Source organism: Elephas maximus, chromosome 6 (genome assembly GCF_024166365.1).
Source record: "Elephas maximus indicus isolate mEleMax1 chromosome 6, mEleMax1 primary haplotype, whole genome shotgun sequence".
Classification (NCBI taxonomy): domain Eukaryota; kingdom Metazoa; phylum Chordata; class Mammalia; order Proboscidea; family Elephantidae; genus Elephas; species Elephas maximus.
Window position 1 is genome coordinate 136,053,617 of NC_064824.1, and position 13,532 is coordinate 136,067,148.

At 50.5% G+C, this 13,532-nt stretch overlaps 1 protein-coding gene across 1 annotated transcript in view; it reads left to right on the forward strand.

Moving 5' to 3' along the window:
* Window positions 1–13,532, forward strand: part of MROH2A (maestro heat like repeat family member 2A) — a 60,771-nt gene that overhangs the window by 41,756 nt on the left and 5,483 nt on the right. The window contains exons 27-35 of the mRNA XM_049889033.1: window positions 988–1,092; window positions 2,803–2,926; window positions 3,345–3,463; window positions 4,379–4,531; window positions 4,951–5,105; window positions 6,619–6,778; window positions 6,857–7,050; window positions 7,390–7,527; window positions 9,249–9,363. Coding sequence (XP_049744990.1) covers window positions 988–1,092; window positions 2,803–2,926; window positions 3,345–3,463; window positions 4,379–4,531; window positions 4,951–5,105; window positions 6,619–6,778; window positions 6,857–7,050; window positions 7,390–7,527; window positions 9,249–9,363 — 1,263 coding nt within the window. The remainder of the gene's footprint in view (window positions 1–987; window positions 1,093–2,802; window positions 2,927–3,344; window positions 3,464–4,378; window positions 4,532–4,950; window positions 5,106–6,618; window positions 6,779–6,856; window positions 7,051–7,389; window positions 7,528–9,248; window positions 9,364–13,532) is intronic.

Consider the following 13,532-nt stretch of genomic DNA (forward strand, 5'->3'; position numbering starts at 1 on the left):
TTTGGTGCATCCCACAAATTTTAATGTGTTATGTTCTAATTTTATTTTCCCTTTTCAATTTAATTTCCAAATACATTTTAATTTCCCTTCCCCTCCATCTGTCTCTCTGGGTCTCTTCTTCTATAGGATACCACTCATATAGGATTAGGACCCTTTTGATTTCTATGTTAACCCACAGGTCATTCAGAAGTTTACAAACAATTGGGGATATTCCAAAAATATTTTTGATTTTGGTTTCTAATTTAAGCTTCCTTGTGGTCTCAGAACATACTTTGTGTGTTTCAAATCCTTTTAAATTTATTGAGACTTACTTTGTTGTCCAGATATGGTCTGGTCTATCTTAGTAAATGTTCTGTGTGAACTTGGAAAAATGTTGTGCTATTGAAAGTTCAAGTTTTCTATATTATTACTGAGTTTCTGTCTTCTTGTTCTATCAGTTATTGAGAGAGAGGTATTGAAACCTCGGACTATAGTTGCAGATTTGTCTACTTCTCCTTTCAGTTCTATCAGTTTTTGCTTTAAGTATTAAGCTCTGTTATCAGGCACATAAAAATTTAGGATTGTTATGTCCTGTTGATGAACTGACCCCTATCATGAAGGCATGAGCTTCTTTTTCCTTAGCAATATTCTTTGTTCTGAAATGAGCTTTGGCACATAATAGAACAACCCCTTAGGGCCACCTGGAAGACAGGGCCACTGAGCTCCTGGGCCTTTATCTACAGGCAGACGTTCCAAGCAAGGCCAAACACAATGGCCAAGTACACACTGGTAAGGAGGCCGGGGATGCTCTCTCTCTGCCCACAGCCTACTCTCCTTTACTGGATGGGGCCTTGGGAGAAACCAGAAGTGTCTAGAACCATAGAGACACATTGAAAATCAGATCTTGAAGGGGAAGGGCACAGAGGGCAATCACCAGCTAGGAAAGGGCCGGCACCAGGACTTTAATGCTCCCTCCACCCCCTTCTGTGTTTTGGCCTCTACCCACAGCTCCTGGAAAAGTGGATCTTGTCAGAGAAAGAATGTGAGCGGGAGAAGGCCATGAATCTCCATCTACGCCTTATGCAGATCTACGTCCAGAGCGTGGGCGTCTGTGTGAGTTGGGGCACACCCAACCCCCCAACCGATCACTTTGACACCCATCAAGAAATTTCCCTCTGTCAGTGAGAAGAGTGGACACTTGAAATCAAGTCATCCCCCTGAAGAGTATCTTGGGAAGAGGCCGCCTCTTTGGGGAATGGCCAAAGGGTCCTGCGATGAGCTAGCCACTGGTCTGGGGTGGGTGAGGGAGGAGCTGGACTGCACCTTGGCTGGACCTCTGCATGGACCCAGGTTTTGTGGGCTGGGGCTCATAGCATGAGTGGTGAGGGCTCTCTTTAAGGAAAAGAGTACACAATTAGGAATACAACATTGGTTAGTGAAGTGAACATTTACTTAGAACGAGAAAAGAAATGGCTGCAAAATGACAAATTTTACAAAGTTTGACATGAATGCCACAAGACAGTATAATGTTTTTATTCATTAGCTATGACTGACACAGCTTCATGATGTCTCTTTTTCTACATTTGTTGGGTCCTCTTTGATTGCCTTGTCCTGAGGAAAGCCTGTTGGCAGGGGGAGGATCTGTGTCCCGGGGCTGGCATGCAGGTCCCAGGGCTGGTGAATGGTGAGAACGAAGTGGGCATACGAGCTTCCTGTGGCTGCCACAACAAGTCACCACACACTGGGTATCTTAAAACGATAGACATTTACTCTATCGCAGTCCCAGAAGGTAGAAGTCTGAAGTCAAGGTGTCAGCAGGGCCGTGCTCTCTCTGAAGGCTCTGGAGAACATCCTTCTTTGATTCTTCCAGCTTCTAGTAGTTGCTGGCAATCCTTGGTGTTCCTTGGCTTGTAGATCCATCACTCCGACCTCTGTCTCCGTCTTCCTGCAGCTTCTTCTCTTCGTCTCTGTCTCTGTGTGTTCTCTTCTATTCTTATAAGAGATTCATCCCAACCCAGTGCGACCTCATCTGAACTAATTACATCTGCAAAGACCCTGTTTCCAAGTAAGGTCACATTCTGAGCTCCCTGTTAGACATGGATTTTACCCAGTAAACCCCAGTGCCGTCGAGTGGATTCCGACTCATAGTGACCCTATAGGACAGAGTAAAACTGCCCCATAGAGTTTCTGAGGAGCGCCTGGCGGATTTGAACTGCCGACCCTTTGGTTAGCAGCTGTAGCACTTAATCACTATGCCACCAGGGTTTCCACACATGGGTTTTAGGGGGACACTATTCAACCCGGCATAGAGGGGGCAGAACCCTAGACCTGGGGCACCAGAAAATGAGGCTGGGACCCACCCTAATCTAGGTAACTTTGAGACCAACCCCTGCGGGGAGTGCACCACCTGGACTATGTGATTCGATTCTCACAGCATTCCCTGAAAGAGGCGGTGCCTTTACTACCTCTGCTTAAGAGACAAGGAAAATGGGGGACTGAGAGGTGAGGTAAGGGGTGGGTGGCTCAGATTTGAGCCCAGGACTCAGTCACAGGAACAAGGCAAGGGCCCGGACATAGAAATTGGGCCTGAGGTGGAAGGGGTGATTCAGCTGAGTCCTGAGCAGGGCTCCCGGGATCTGGCAGGGAACCCGAGCTGTGAGGCTTGGGGGACTGCAAGCTTGGGTGGGAGGTGGACGGTGCCATCTTCCCCTTTCCCAACGGATGTGTTCAGAGCAGGGTTCACCCTTTATGCTGCCCCGGGGGCAGCACCAGTTCTGCTGAGCAGACAGAGGATGTGAGGGTGCAGTCTCCTATCCTCCACAGATACCCCTGAAGCTGGGGCAGTTTGGCACCCTGGTGGGACTCGTTGCCCCATGCACCTGTGACCCCCACCGAAGAACCCGAGTGGCCTCCACTGACGTCCTGTCCAGCCTGCTGGACCTTCACGGTACAGAGGGGCCTTGAGACTGGCCTCCCCAGGCTGAGTGGGAGGAGGTGGGTGTGGGCCCTTCGGCAGGGAGTGTGGCTTCTCTGTGCAGGTGTTTGTGTGGACGAACCAGGGTGACCAGGGGGAATGCAGAGGGGTGGAAGAGTTCACCCAGAGGCCTGGAAGGATATGGAAAGAGGACACATTGGTTAGCATGACTCGTGGGGGCCTCAAAGACCAAGAATGTGGCTGGCGGGGTGTCAAGGGAAAGCCTTGATGGAAGCAGGCATCTGAGCTGTGTAGGGCGGAGGTGGGGAACGGCCCCCCCAGGTGGCAGGAACCACAGTGTGAAGGTGGAGGAAGGCAGTGACATCGTGGAGCCAGGGTGCCATGAAGCCCTTTGTCCTTGCCAATCCTGTCTGCAATCGCATCCCAACAGCCAGCCAGACCTGCTCCTTGTGGGACGCTTCCAAGGAAAAGGAGCTTATGAAATGTAAGGAGGACCTCAAGGGCCCTGATGAGGAGACAATTTTCTGTGCATCCTCCAGAATCGCCAAGGTGATGAGCAGTGGAGGTCATGTGGGGTGTTGACAGGTCTCCCTGTGCCTTTGGCCACCTGCCTCAGCCTGGCCACACTAGCCACATCCTCCTGCAGGGGGCGCTGCCTCCAGGACCTAGGGCCCAACTCTACGCCATCCATATTTAAACATTCTGACACATGTTAAGGCCTCACTCTGTGCCTGGAACACACACACACAAAACAAACCCGTTACCATCGAGTCGATTCCAACTCACCGACCCTATAGGGCAGAGTACAGCTGCCCCATAGAGCTTCCAAGGAGTGCCTGGTGGATTTGAACTCCTGACCCTTTAGTTAGCAGCTGTAGCTCTTAACCACTATGCTATTTCCACAGTAGGTGCTTAACAGCCCCCTGCTGTCTTCTCCCTGAGCATGGCGGAGGCCATGGAAAGGGTTAAAACAAGACCTGACACCCCAGGCATTGGCACAGGGGCCCACTGGGTGGTTACAGTACATGAAAGTGCCTGAAGGGGCCCAAAGAGAGGGCTGGGGCTTCATAGGGGCAGGCCACTTCCACCTCAGGGGTCGGGGGGCTTGTGCAGAGGCAGGACCAGACCCCCAGATAGCAAAGTGGGGAGGCAGTGTTTGGGGTGAAGCTTCCTGTGGGGGCTGCGGTGGTGGGCGCAGGTGACAGAAGAGCCAGATAGGTGGGGTACATCAGAGTCCATGGACCACCAGAATGAGTCTGGGATGGCGGCAGTGGGGGCTTTGAAGCATAAGAGTGATGTCCTGAGCAGACCCGAGAGGTGGGATGGGGCCCACAGGGGAATGTGGGAAAATCTGAGTGGGAGAGGGTGGGGCCTGTGAGGTGGGGCTGAACAGGCAGGTGCGGGGAAGGGGAGGCAGCCTGGTCCTTGGTTGCTGACCCCCAGGAGGGCCTGCTCTGGTTCTAGGTGGTGTGCATGGAGTTTAACTGCGACGAGGTGGTCTCTCTCATCCAGAAGCTCTGCGAGAACATCGGGGCCATGGACCTCCAGCACGACAAGGCCTCTGTCACCTGGATAGGCACCTTCCTTCAGATGCGGGTCAAAGAGCTGGAGGACAAGGTGGTGGAGCCAGGGCGGGGGCGGCCATGGGGGTCAGGCTGCCTGGAGCATGGAGAGGACCAGGCCCCAGACTAGGACCTGGTGGGGCCCCTCTTGCCCTTGCTGAGAATGCCTCCCCCAAGCCCCTGGTTGTTGAGGAGAAGGAGGAAGAAGGGTTCTAGAACGGGAAAAAACTTGTTGAAGGTAACCTGGTAGGTAAGTACAGGCTGGGCTCAAGGCCCACGGCTCTCTCTCCCAGAGCCCACCACCTCCCACGCTGAAATCCCAATAAAATTAGTTCCAGGAAAAGACCAAAGGACACACTAGGGAGCAGGCTGGAGGTTTAACCACTCCATTGTCCAACGGGGCAAGAGTCCTTGGGGTGAGGGGAGGAGGTCAGCAGGCCCAGGCTGGCTCTGTGATGCCCCGCCCACCGCCAGGTGGCCGAGATCCTGGGCACCATCTTGGCCCATCTGCCAGTGGTGGACCACCTTGAGGTGCGACGCCTCCTCATTGAAGGCATTCTGCTGCTGGCACACTACCACCAGGAGACCGTCCTCACATCACTCCTGAGGCAGCCCCTGCCCATGGAGAGGTGAGTGCCCCAGGCTGTGGCAGCCACGGACGCCTGTGGAACCCAGGCCATGCTGAACTCACCCCCACTGACACACCCCAAAAGATGGGGGCCTTAAATAGTACCTTGTCTGGCCCAGAGGCGGGTCAGTTGCCCCTCTGCAACGCCTCCTATGGGGGGCACTGACCTCTGATGATCCACGACCCAGAGCCCCGACTTCTACAGCTTCATAATATGGACCTGAAGTCTTGATGGTGCAGTGGTTAAGCGCTCGGCTGCTAACCAAAAGTTTGGTGATTCCAACCCACCAGCTGATCCGAGGGAGAAGGATGTGGCAGTCAGCTTCTGTAAAGATTAACCCCGTTGGGCCTGAGTCGATTCCGACTGACAGCGACCCTATAAAACAGAGTAGAACTGCCCCATAGAGTTTCCAAGAAGTGCCTGGTGGATTCGAACTGCTGACCTCTTGGTTAGCAGCTGTAGCACTTAACCACTACACCACTAGGGTTTCCATACTGCCTAGGAAACCATATAGGGCAGTTCTACTCTGTCCTATAGGGTTGCTATGTGTCGGAATGTATTCAATGGCAATGGGTTTCTTTTTGTTTTTTCTTTTCCTGTTGTCTCCTCTGGGGCCGAGCCCACAGAGCCCACTACTGCTCCCCCATGGAGAACAGAGCTCCTGGACGCCCTCTGGTGTATTGTATTCCTCCAGCAGAAACCAGAACCAGCCAGTTGCCATTGATCTGACTCAGACTCATGGCTGCCGCACATGTGTCAGGGTACAACTGTGCTCCGCAGGGTTTTCAGTGGCTGATTTTTCAGAAGTAGATGGCCAGGCGTTTCTTCCGAGGTGCCTCTGGGTGGATCTGAACTGCCAACCTTTCGGTTAGCAGCCTGGGAATCAGGGAAAACCCACTGCCATTGAGTCAATTCCCATTCATAGCGACTCTGTGTGTTACAGAGTAGAACTGCTCCATACAGTTTTCTTGGCTGTTATCTTTACGAAAGCAGATCGACAGACCTTTCTTCCGTGGAGTTGCTGGACGGGTTAGAACCACCAACCTTTAGGGAAGGCCATTTCTAACTGTAGTGTGCAAGTTACCTGATTTCTGCAAGCTTTGGTTTCCTCTTCTGTAGAATATGGAGAGGTGGAGATAAAATATATCTTTCTTCCAATATTTGTTGTGGGGACTGAATGGCATAAGCCAGCTGCCTAGCACGAGGCATTAATACATGGAGACTTTTATTTGACATGCCCATAAAGGCATTAGGTGGAAGGCCTGGTGGGGACCTCCAAGGTCACCTGTAAGTGAAGCTGGTGGTTCCAGGGGGCCATGGCAGTCCCAGGGGTACCATGGAGCTCAGGTGTCCTGCATCTGGGTTCTAATCATACAACCTTAGGCAGGTCGCTCCACCTCCCTGAGACTCCAGGGGTGAACCCCTACTCCCAGGGCTGCTGAGAGGCCAACAAGGCCTCTTACCGCAAGGAAACGAGGCCAGAAACCTACAGTCCTTTACATGCCTTTGTTAGCCACCTGACCGAGGTGTGGCAGGCTGTGGCAGAGAACCTGCCCTTCGCGAGGACAATGCTCCATGGTCTTATGGGCCGGCTCCAGTCTCGGTTCAGCCCTAGGACAAATGCCACCTCCAAGGCTGACATCTGGCGGCTGGCTGCAGTGGACCCTCTGATGGTGAGTGTCAGGGGCTGGACAGGGGCTTCTCTGGGCTGCAGGACAGGAGCCCCAACACCTGCAAACTGCTCTCCCCAGACCCTGTGCACCATCCACCTCCTCGTGGAGAAGATGGACCGTGACGACAGGCTCCTGGACCTCCTCCCAGACCTCATCTACACTCTCCTTCTGCAGCTCAGCAGCAGTCATGGGCCCGAGGCTTCATCCCCCGTCCTGAAGACATGGCGGCTGGTGCACACAGGGACCCTGCCTGAGGAGGTCAACCTGCAAAGGTGCTCCTGAGAGTGGGTGGGTGCGAGGGGCTTACAGGGTGCAATCAGCAGGCCCAGATGGACACGACCTCGGGCCACCTCTTAGAAGCCACTAGACTCCATGGGCCATCTCCACTGTGGGCCCCTCGTTGTCCTCTCCTGGTGGGGAGGAGGAGATTTCAGGAGTTGTACTAACTCCCGATGCCTCCCATGTTTCCAGCAGGGCATGATTTTTAAGGCTTTGCAGACCCTTCTCACGAGGTCTCACGTTCCTTCACCCCTTGAGCCAGGCCCAGAAGGCATTGTGAGTCCATTTCACAGGCCAGAGGACCGAGGCATCATACCCCCACCTTCTTCCAGGATCACCATCAAATCCATGCAGCTGTTGTTCAGGAGAGTCAACAGCGAGCGCCTGGTGTGCAGCCTGGAGGAGCAGGGCGTGTGGAGCCTCCTGGAGAACAGTGCCACCTTCCTGGAAGGCGTGGGCCTGCTCGCCAGGTGGGTGGGCCAGGCTCTCACAGGTGGAGGTGGCACCTGCACTTCTTACTGGAGGGAAGGGACCCCCCCCCCCCGCCAAGGGCACAGTCCAGGTTTGGACTGAACCCTCACTTCTGGGGAACTGCCGTATCATCTTACGTTCCATGCAACTGCTCCACATTCCATACTCCGGGACAGCAGTGTTGTGCAAGAAAATCCCCATTCCAGCTGCCATCGCGTCGACTTCCTCTCACAGCAGCCCCACGTGTGTTGGGGTAGAATGTGCCCCACAGGGTTTTCAGTGCGGATTTTTTGAAAGTAGATCACCAGGCCTTTCTTTTGAGGCATCTCTAGATGGACTTGAATCTCCAACCTTTCAGTTAGCAGCCGAGCACTTAAATGTTGGCACCACCCTGGTACTCTTTTATTCCACACCTTCCTATTTCACAGCAGGAAACAGAGAGTTTCAGAGAGCTGAGGGTACTTGCCCAAGAGCAGACAGGGGCATCTGAGCAGGGCCAGGATGGGGAGTTATTTCCCCAATTCTAATCATTCATGGGGAAACCCTGGTGGCATAGTGGTTAAGTGTTGAGTCTGCTAACCAAGAGGTGGGCAGTTCGAATCTGCCAGGCGCTCCTTGGAAACTCTATGGTGCAGTTCTACTCTGTCCTATAGGGCTGCTATGAGTCGGAATCGACTCCACGGCAGTGGGTTTGGTTTTGTTTTTTGGTAATCATTCATGGAGTTCTGGGTGGTGCAAACGGATAACTGAAAGGTTGGCAATTTGAATCCACCCAGAAGCATCTCCGAAGAAAGGCCTGGCAATCTACTTCCCAAACATTCAGCCATTGAAAACCCTATGGATCAGGATCGGGGGAGGAAATGGCATGTGTGGTTAATTGCCTCCGTGAACAACTGCCTCCTTTGCCATGAGGCTAGAAGAACTGGATGGTACCCGGCTAGTATTACTGAACATTTTCATCAAAGGGAGATGAATCCTGATCAAAAGGGGGAAATGTAGACCAGAATTTCAAATTCCCAAGGACTTCAGACTTTCTGGGGCCATGGAGGCTGGATGAACCCCTGAAACTATTGCCCTGAGATGATGTTTAAACCTTAAATCAAAAATCCCCCCTGAAGTCTACTTAAAACCAAACAATAACTTAGCTTAACTAGTGAAGAATGTCTGCCTTGGGCATTGCGCTCTTTTAAGAAGTATCTATAAGGGATCAAATTGACAACAGCAATTTGAAAGATTAGATAGGAAACTTAGGGGGCAGTGAGTTTACATTAATGAGGGAGGAACAACTCAAAGAAGGAGGGTGAGAATGATTACACAACTCTAAGAATGTAATCAGTGTTGTTGAATTGTCCATGTAGAAACTCTTGAATTGGTATATCTTTTGCTGTGTATATTCTCAACAACAACATCAAAATAAAGAAAATCCAGTGGAGTGCAGTTCTACTCTGACACACATGGGGTCACCGTGAGTTGGAGTCAACTTAATGACAGCTTGTTTGGTTTTCTTTTTTACTTTTGATCACTCATGAGCAGCCCTCATCCTACTTCCCTCATGTGAAAGGTAGACGGAAAGTACGTACTTCCAAGACCACCCCACCAAACCCCTGGGGAGATGAGGGGGAGGTCCTGGATACTCATTCTGTGGGCTGCTGGGCTCTTAGCAAAGGTCCGGCAGAGTCTGAGAACCTCTTGGCCCCGGGGCTGCCCGTCTCTCCCCCAGGTTGTGCCTGCAGAACATGGAAGGCTACAGGCAGAGGCTGTCAGAGCTCGTGCTGAGGGGCATGGACACAGAAGTCCTGAGCTGCCGCATCAGCAGCACGGCGGTGTGTGTGGAAGTGAGGCGCCCGTCGGGGGGTGGGCACAGGGTGGGTGCGGGGTGTCTCAGGAGGGCTCAGGTCAGGGCCAGGTGCCCTGTCTCTGAGGGATGTCTGAGTCAAGGGGGCAGGCGGGCTTCCCTCATCTGTGTGTTGATGCGCTCCTTCCTTCCTTCCTTCCTTCCTTCCTTCCTTCCTTCCTTCCTTCCTTCCTTCCTTCCTTCCTTCCTTCCTTCCTTCCTTCCTTCCTTCCTTCCTTCCTTCCTTCCTTCCTTCCTTCCTTCCTTCCTTCCTTCCTTCCTTCCTTCCTTCCTTCCTTCCTTCCTTCCTTCCTCCCTCCCTCCCTCCCTCCCTCCCTCCCTCCCTCCCTCCCTCCCTCCCTCCCTCCCTCCCTCCCTTCCTTCCTCCCGTCCTCCCGTCCTCCCTCCCGTCCTCCCTCCCTCCCTTCCACGGGAGTGAGGCTGAGACACAGCCTGTGACTGAAGTGGAACAGTAAAGGATGTGTGATGTGTTAAGTGCTGCCAACACCTGAAAATCCTGGAGGAGGCCCCTCAGACTCGCTGGGAACGAGGGGCACGGGAGGGGCTGTGCAAGGAGGGCTCTGAAAGGTCAACAGGGCTTTGCCAGATGAGAAGGCCAGGAGATGTGTGATAGCTACTTGGGCCCGGTTACCTTTCATACAGTTGGAGCACTTACGGGATCCTGAGGGAATTGACCAGAAAATTCTAGGAGAAGTTTGATTAGCTGGATGGTGCCCAGTACACCATAGGAACTAAACAACAGCCTAGTGCTGGGATCAGCAAAATTTTCTGTAAAGGTCTGGGTAGGAAATATTTTCAATTTTGTAGGCCTTTGTTGCAATGGCTCAACTCAACTGTTGTAGCTTGAAAGCAGCCCCAGGCAACACATTAACCAATGGGTGTGGCTGTGTGCCAATAAAACTTTATTGATGGACACCGAAATTTAAAGTACATATGGCTTTCATGTGTCATGAAATATCCTTCTTTAGGTTTTTCCAGTCATTTGAGAATGTGAAACAACAAAAAAAGCTAATAACCCAGTTAAAAAATGGCAAAGGACTTAAACAGACATTTCTCCAAAGAAGACCTACAAATGGCCAAAGAGCTCATGAAAAAATGCTCGATGTCATTAGTCATCAGGGAAATGGAAATCAAAACCACAACGAGGTGCCACTTCACACCCACTAGGATGGCCATGACCAGAAAAATGGAAAATGACCAGCGTTGAAGCCCTCATCTATTCCCGGTGGGAATGTAAAATAGCGCAGCCACTTTGGAAAACAGCCTGGTGGTTCCTAAGAAAGTTAAACAGAGAATGACCACATGATCCAGCAATTCCACTCCTAGGTATATACCCAAAAGAACTGAAAGTGGGGATTCAAACAGATACTTGTATGGAAATATTCACGGCAGCATTATTCTCAATAGCTCCAAAGTGGAAACAACCCAAGTGTCCTTCAAAAGACAAATGGATAAACGATATGTGATATATACATACAATGGAATATTACTCAACTACAAAGCAAAATCAAGTCCTGTTCATGCTGTGACATGAACGAACTTTGAAAACATCGTGCTGAATGAAATAAGTCAGACACAAAATGATGTATGTTGTTAGGAATCCTCGAGTTGGTTCTGACTCATAGCGATCCTATGTACCACAGAATGAAACACTGCCCGGTCCTGCGCCATCCTTACAAATCATTGTTATGCTTGAGCCCATTGTTGCAACCAGTGTGCCAATCCATCTTGTTGAGGGTCTTCTTTTCCTCTGACCCTGTACTCTACGAAGCAGGATGTCCTTCTCCAGGGACTGATCCCTCCTGACAACATGTCCAAAGTATGTAAGGCGCAGCCTTGTGATCCTTGCTTCTAAGGAGCATTCTGGTTGTACTTATTCCAAGACAGATCTGTTCGTTCTTTCAGCAGTCCATGGTAGATTCAATATTCTTCGCCAACACCACAATTCAAAGGCGTCAATTCTTCTTCGGTCTTCCTTATTCGTTGTCCAGCTTTCACATGCATATGATACAATTGAAAAAAACATGGCTTGGGTCAGGCACACCTTAGTCTTTAAGGTGACATCTTTGTTTTTCAACACTTTAAAGAGGTCCTTTGCAGCAGATTTGCCCAATGCAATATGTCTTTTGATTTCTTCACTGTTGCTTCCATGGCTGTTGATTGTGGATCCAAGTACAATGAAATACTTGACAACTTCAGTCTTTTCTCCATTTTATCATGATGAGGCTTATTGGTCCAGTTGTGAAGATTTTTGTTTTCTTTATGCTGAGGTGTAATTCATACTGAGAGCTTTGGTCTTTGATCTTCATCAGGAAGTACTTCAAGTCCTCTTCACTTTCAGCAAGCAAGGTTGTGTCATCTGTATAACGCAGGTTGTTAATGAGTCTTCCACCAATCCTGATGCCCCGTTCTTCTTCATGTAGCCCAGCTTCTCGTATTATTAACAAATGGTGTATAATTCCACGGAATATCTAGAATATGAAATATCTTATTAAAAACCAAACCTGATGCTGATGAGTTGATTCCGACTCATAGCGACCCTATAAGGCAGAGTAAAACTGGTCCATAGGGTTTTCCAAGGAGCAGCTGGTAGATTCGAACTGCCAACCTTTTGGTAAGCAGCTGAGCTCTTAACCACTACACCACCAGGGCTCCACATCTCATTAAATAGCCTTAACAAAAATATCTAGAAAATGAAATGCCTTACTAAATAGCCCTAAAGAAAACTAGGGCCAGTGGTGGTACAGTGGTGGAACCCTCGCCTTGCATGTGGGAATGAAATATCTAGAATAGACAAATGCATTGAGACAAAAGACTAGTGGTTACCAGGGACTATGGGAAGGGCAGAATGTGGCGGGGGATGGGGGGGTTAGAAAAAAAAGTGAAAACAGTTTTTAGCTTGGAGCCTGGACAAAAACGAATGGCAGGCCATCATCTGCCCACCCCTTGGCCTAGAGCAAGACTCACATGCGAAGCTTTCAAAAAGCGTTCACAAGCCGACCATTGCACACTCCCAGGTACCTCTGATCCTGCCTCCTCTGTAAACCCTGTAAGGCCAGTTGGAAGGTATTGTGGATTGAATTGTGTCCCCCAAAAAATGTGTATTAACTTGGTTAGTCTGTGATTCCCAGTATTCTGTGGTTGTTCTCCATTTTGAGATTGTAATTTTACGTTAAGAGGATTAGGGTGGAATTGTAACACCCTTACCAGGTCGTGTCCCTGATCCAATATAAAGGGAGTTTCCCTGGGGTATGGCCTGCACCACATTTTATCCCTTAAGAGATAAAAGGGAAGCAAGCAGAGAGGGTGGACCTCATACCAACAAGAAAGCAGTGCTGGGAGCAGAGCGTGTCCTTTGGACCTGAGGTTGCTGCGCTGAGATGCTCCCAGACCAAGGGAAGACTGATACATCACAAGGACCTCCCTCCAGAGCTGACAGAGAGAAAGCCTTTCCCTGGAGCCTGCACCCTGAATTCAGACTTCTAGTGTACTGAACTGTGAGAGAATAAACTTCTCTTTGTTAAAACCATCCACTTGTGGTATTTCTGTTATAGCAGCGCTAGATGACTAAGACACAAGGAGAGGCCCCTTGCTGTCTCACGAAAGGTATGTCTGGTTTACAAGTCTAACACTGTAGGCAAGAAGCAGGTCTGGCATCCGAGGGCCTGGGCCGGTTTCTCAGACTCCCTGTGCTTTACCCTCTGCATCCGCTCAGCTGGGGATGACAGCACCCACCTTGCCAGGCTTCAGTGAGGATTAAATGAGACAATGCCCCCCAAGGGGTTTGCACCATTGCCAGTAGTGGTAGCTCATTATTTCTTTTGGGAAGTTAGGTTCAGCTTCTGAGGCCCATGTTATTTAAAAGCTTCAGAAGTAGAGAGGGCTGGGTGATAAATGATTTTTAAATGGATGCTAAGCTTGGACTTTATCCTGAAGAATATTTAAAATAGGGCATGACACCCTAGAAAACCCTTTGGACAGTTCTACTCTGTCACATGGGGTCGCCATGAGTCGGAATTGACTCAATGGCAACAGGTTTGGGGTATTTTTACAGATAAGGAAACTGAGACACAGAGAGGTTACGTGGCTGGCCAGAGTCCTCCTCACGGTGGGGCTGGTCTAGGCAGAGGATTTAATTCTATTTCCCAC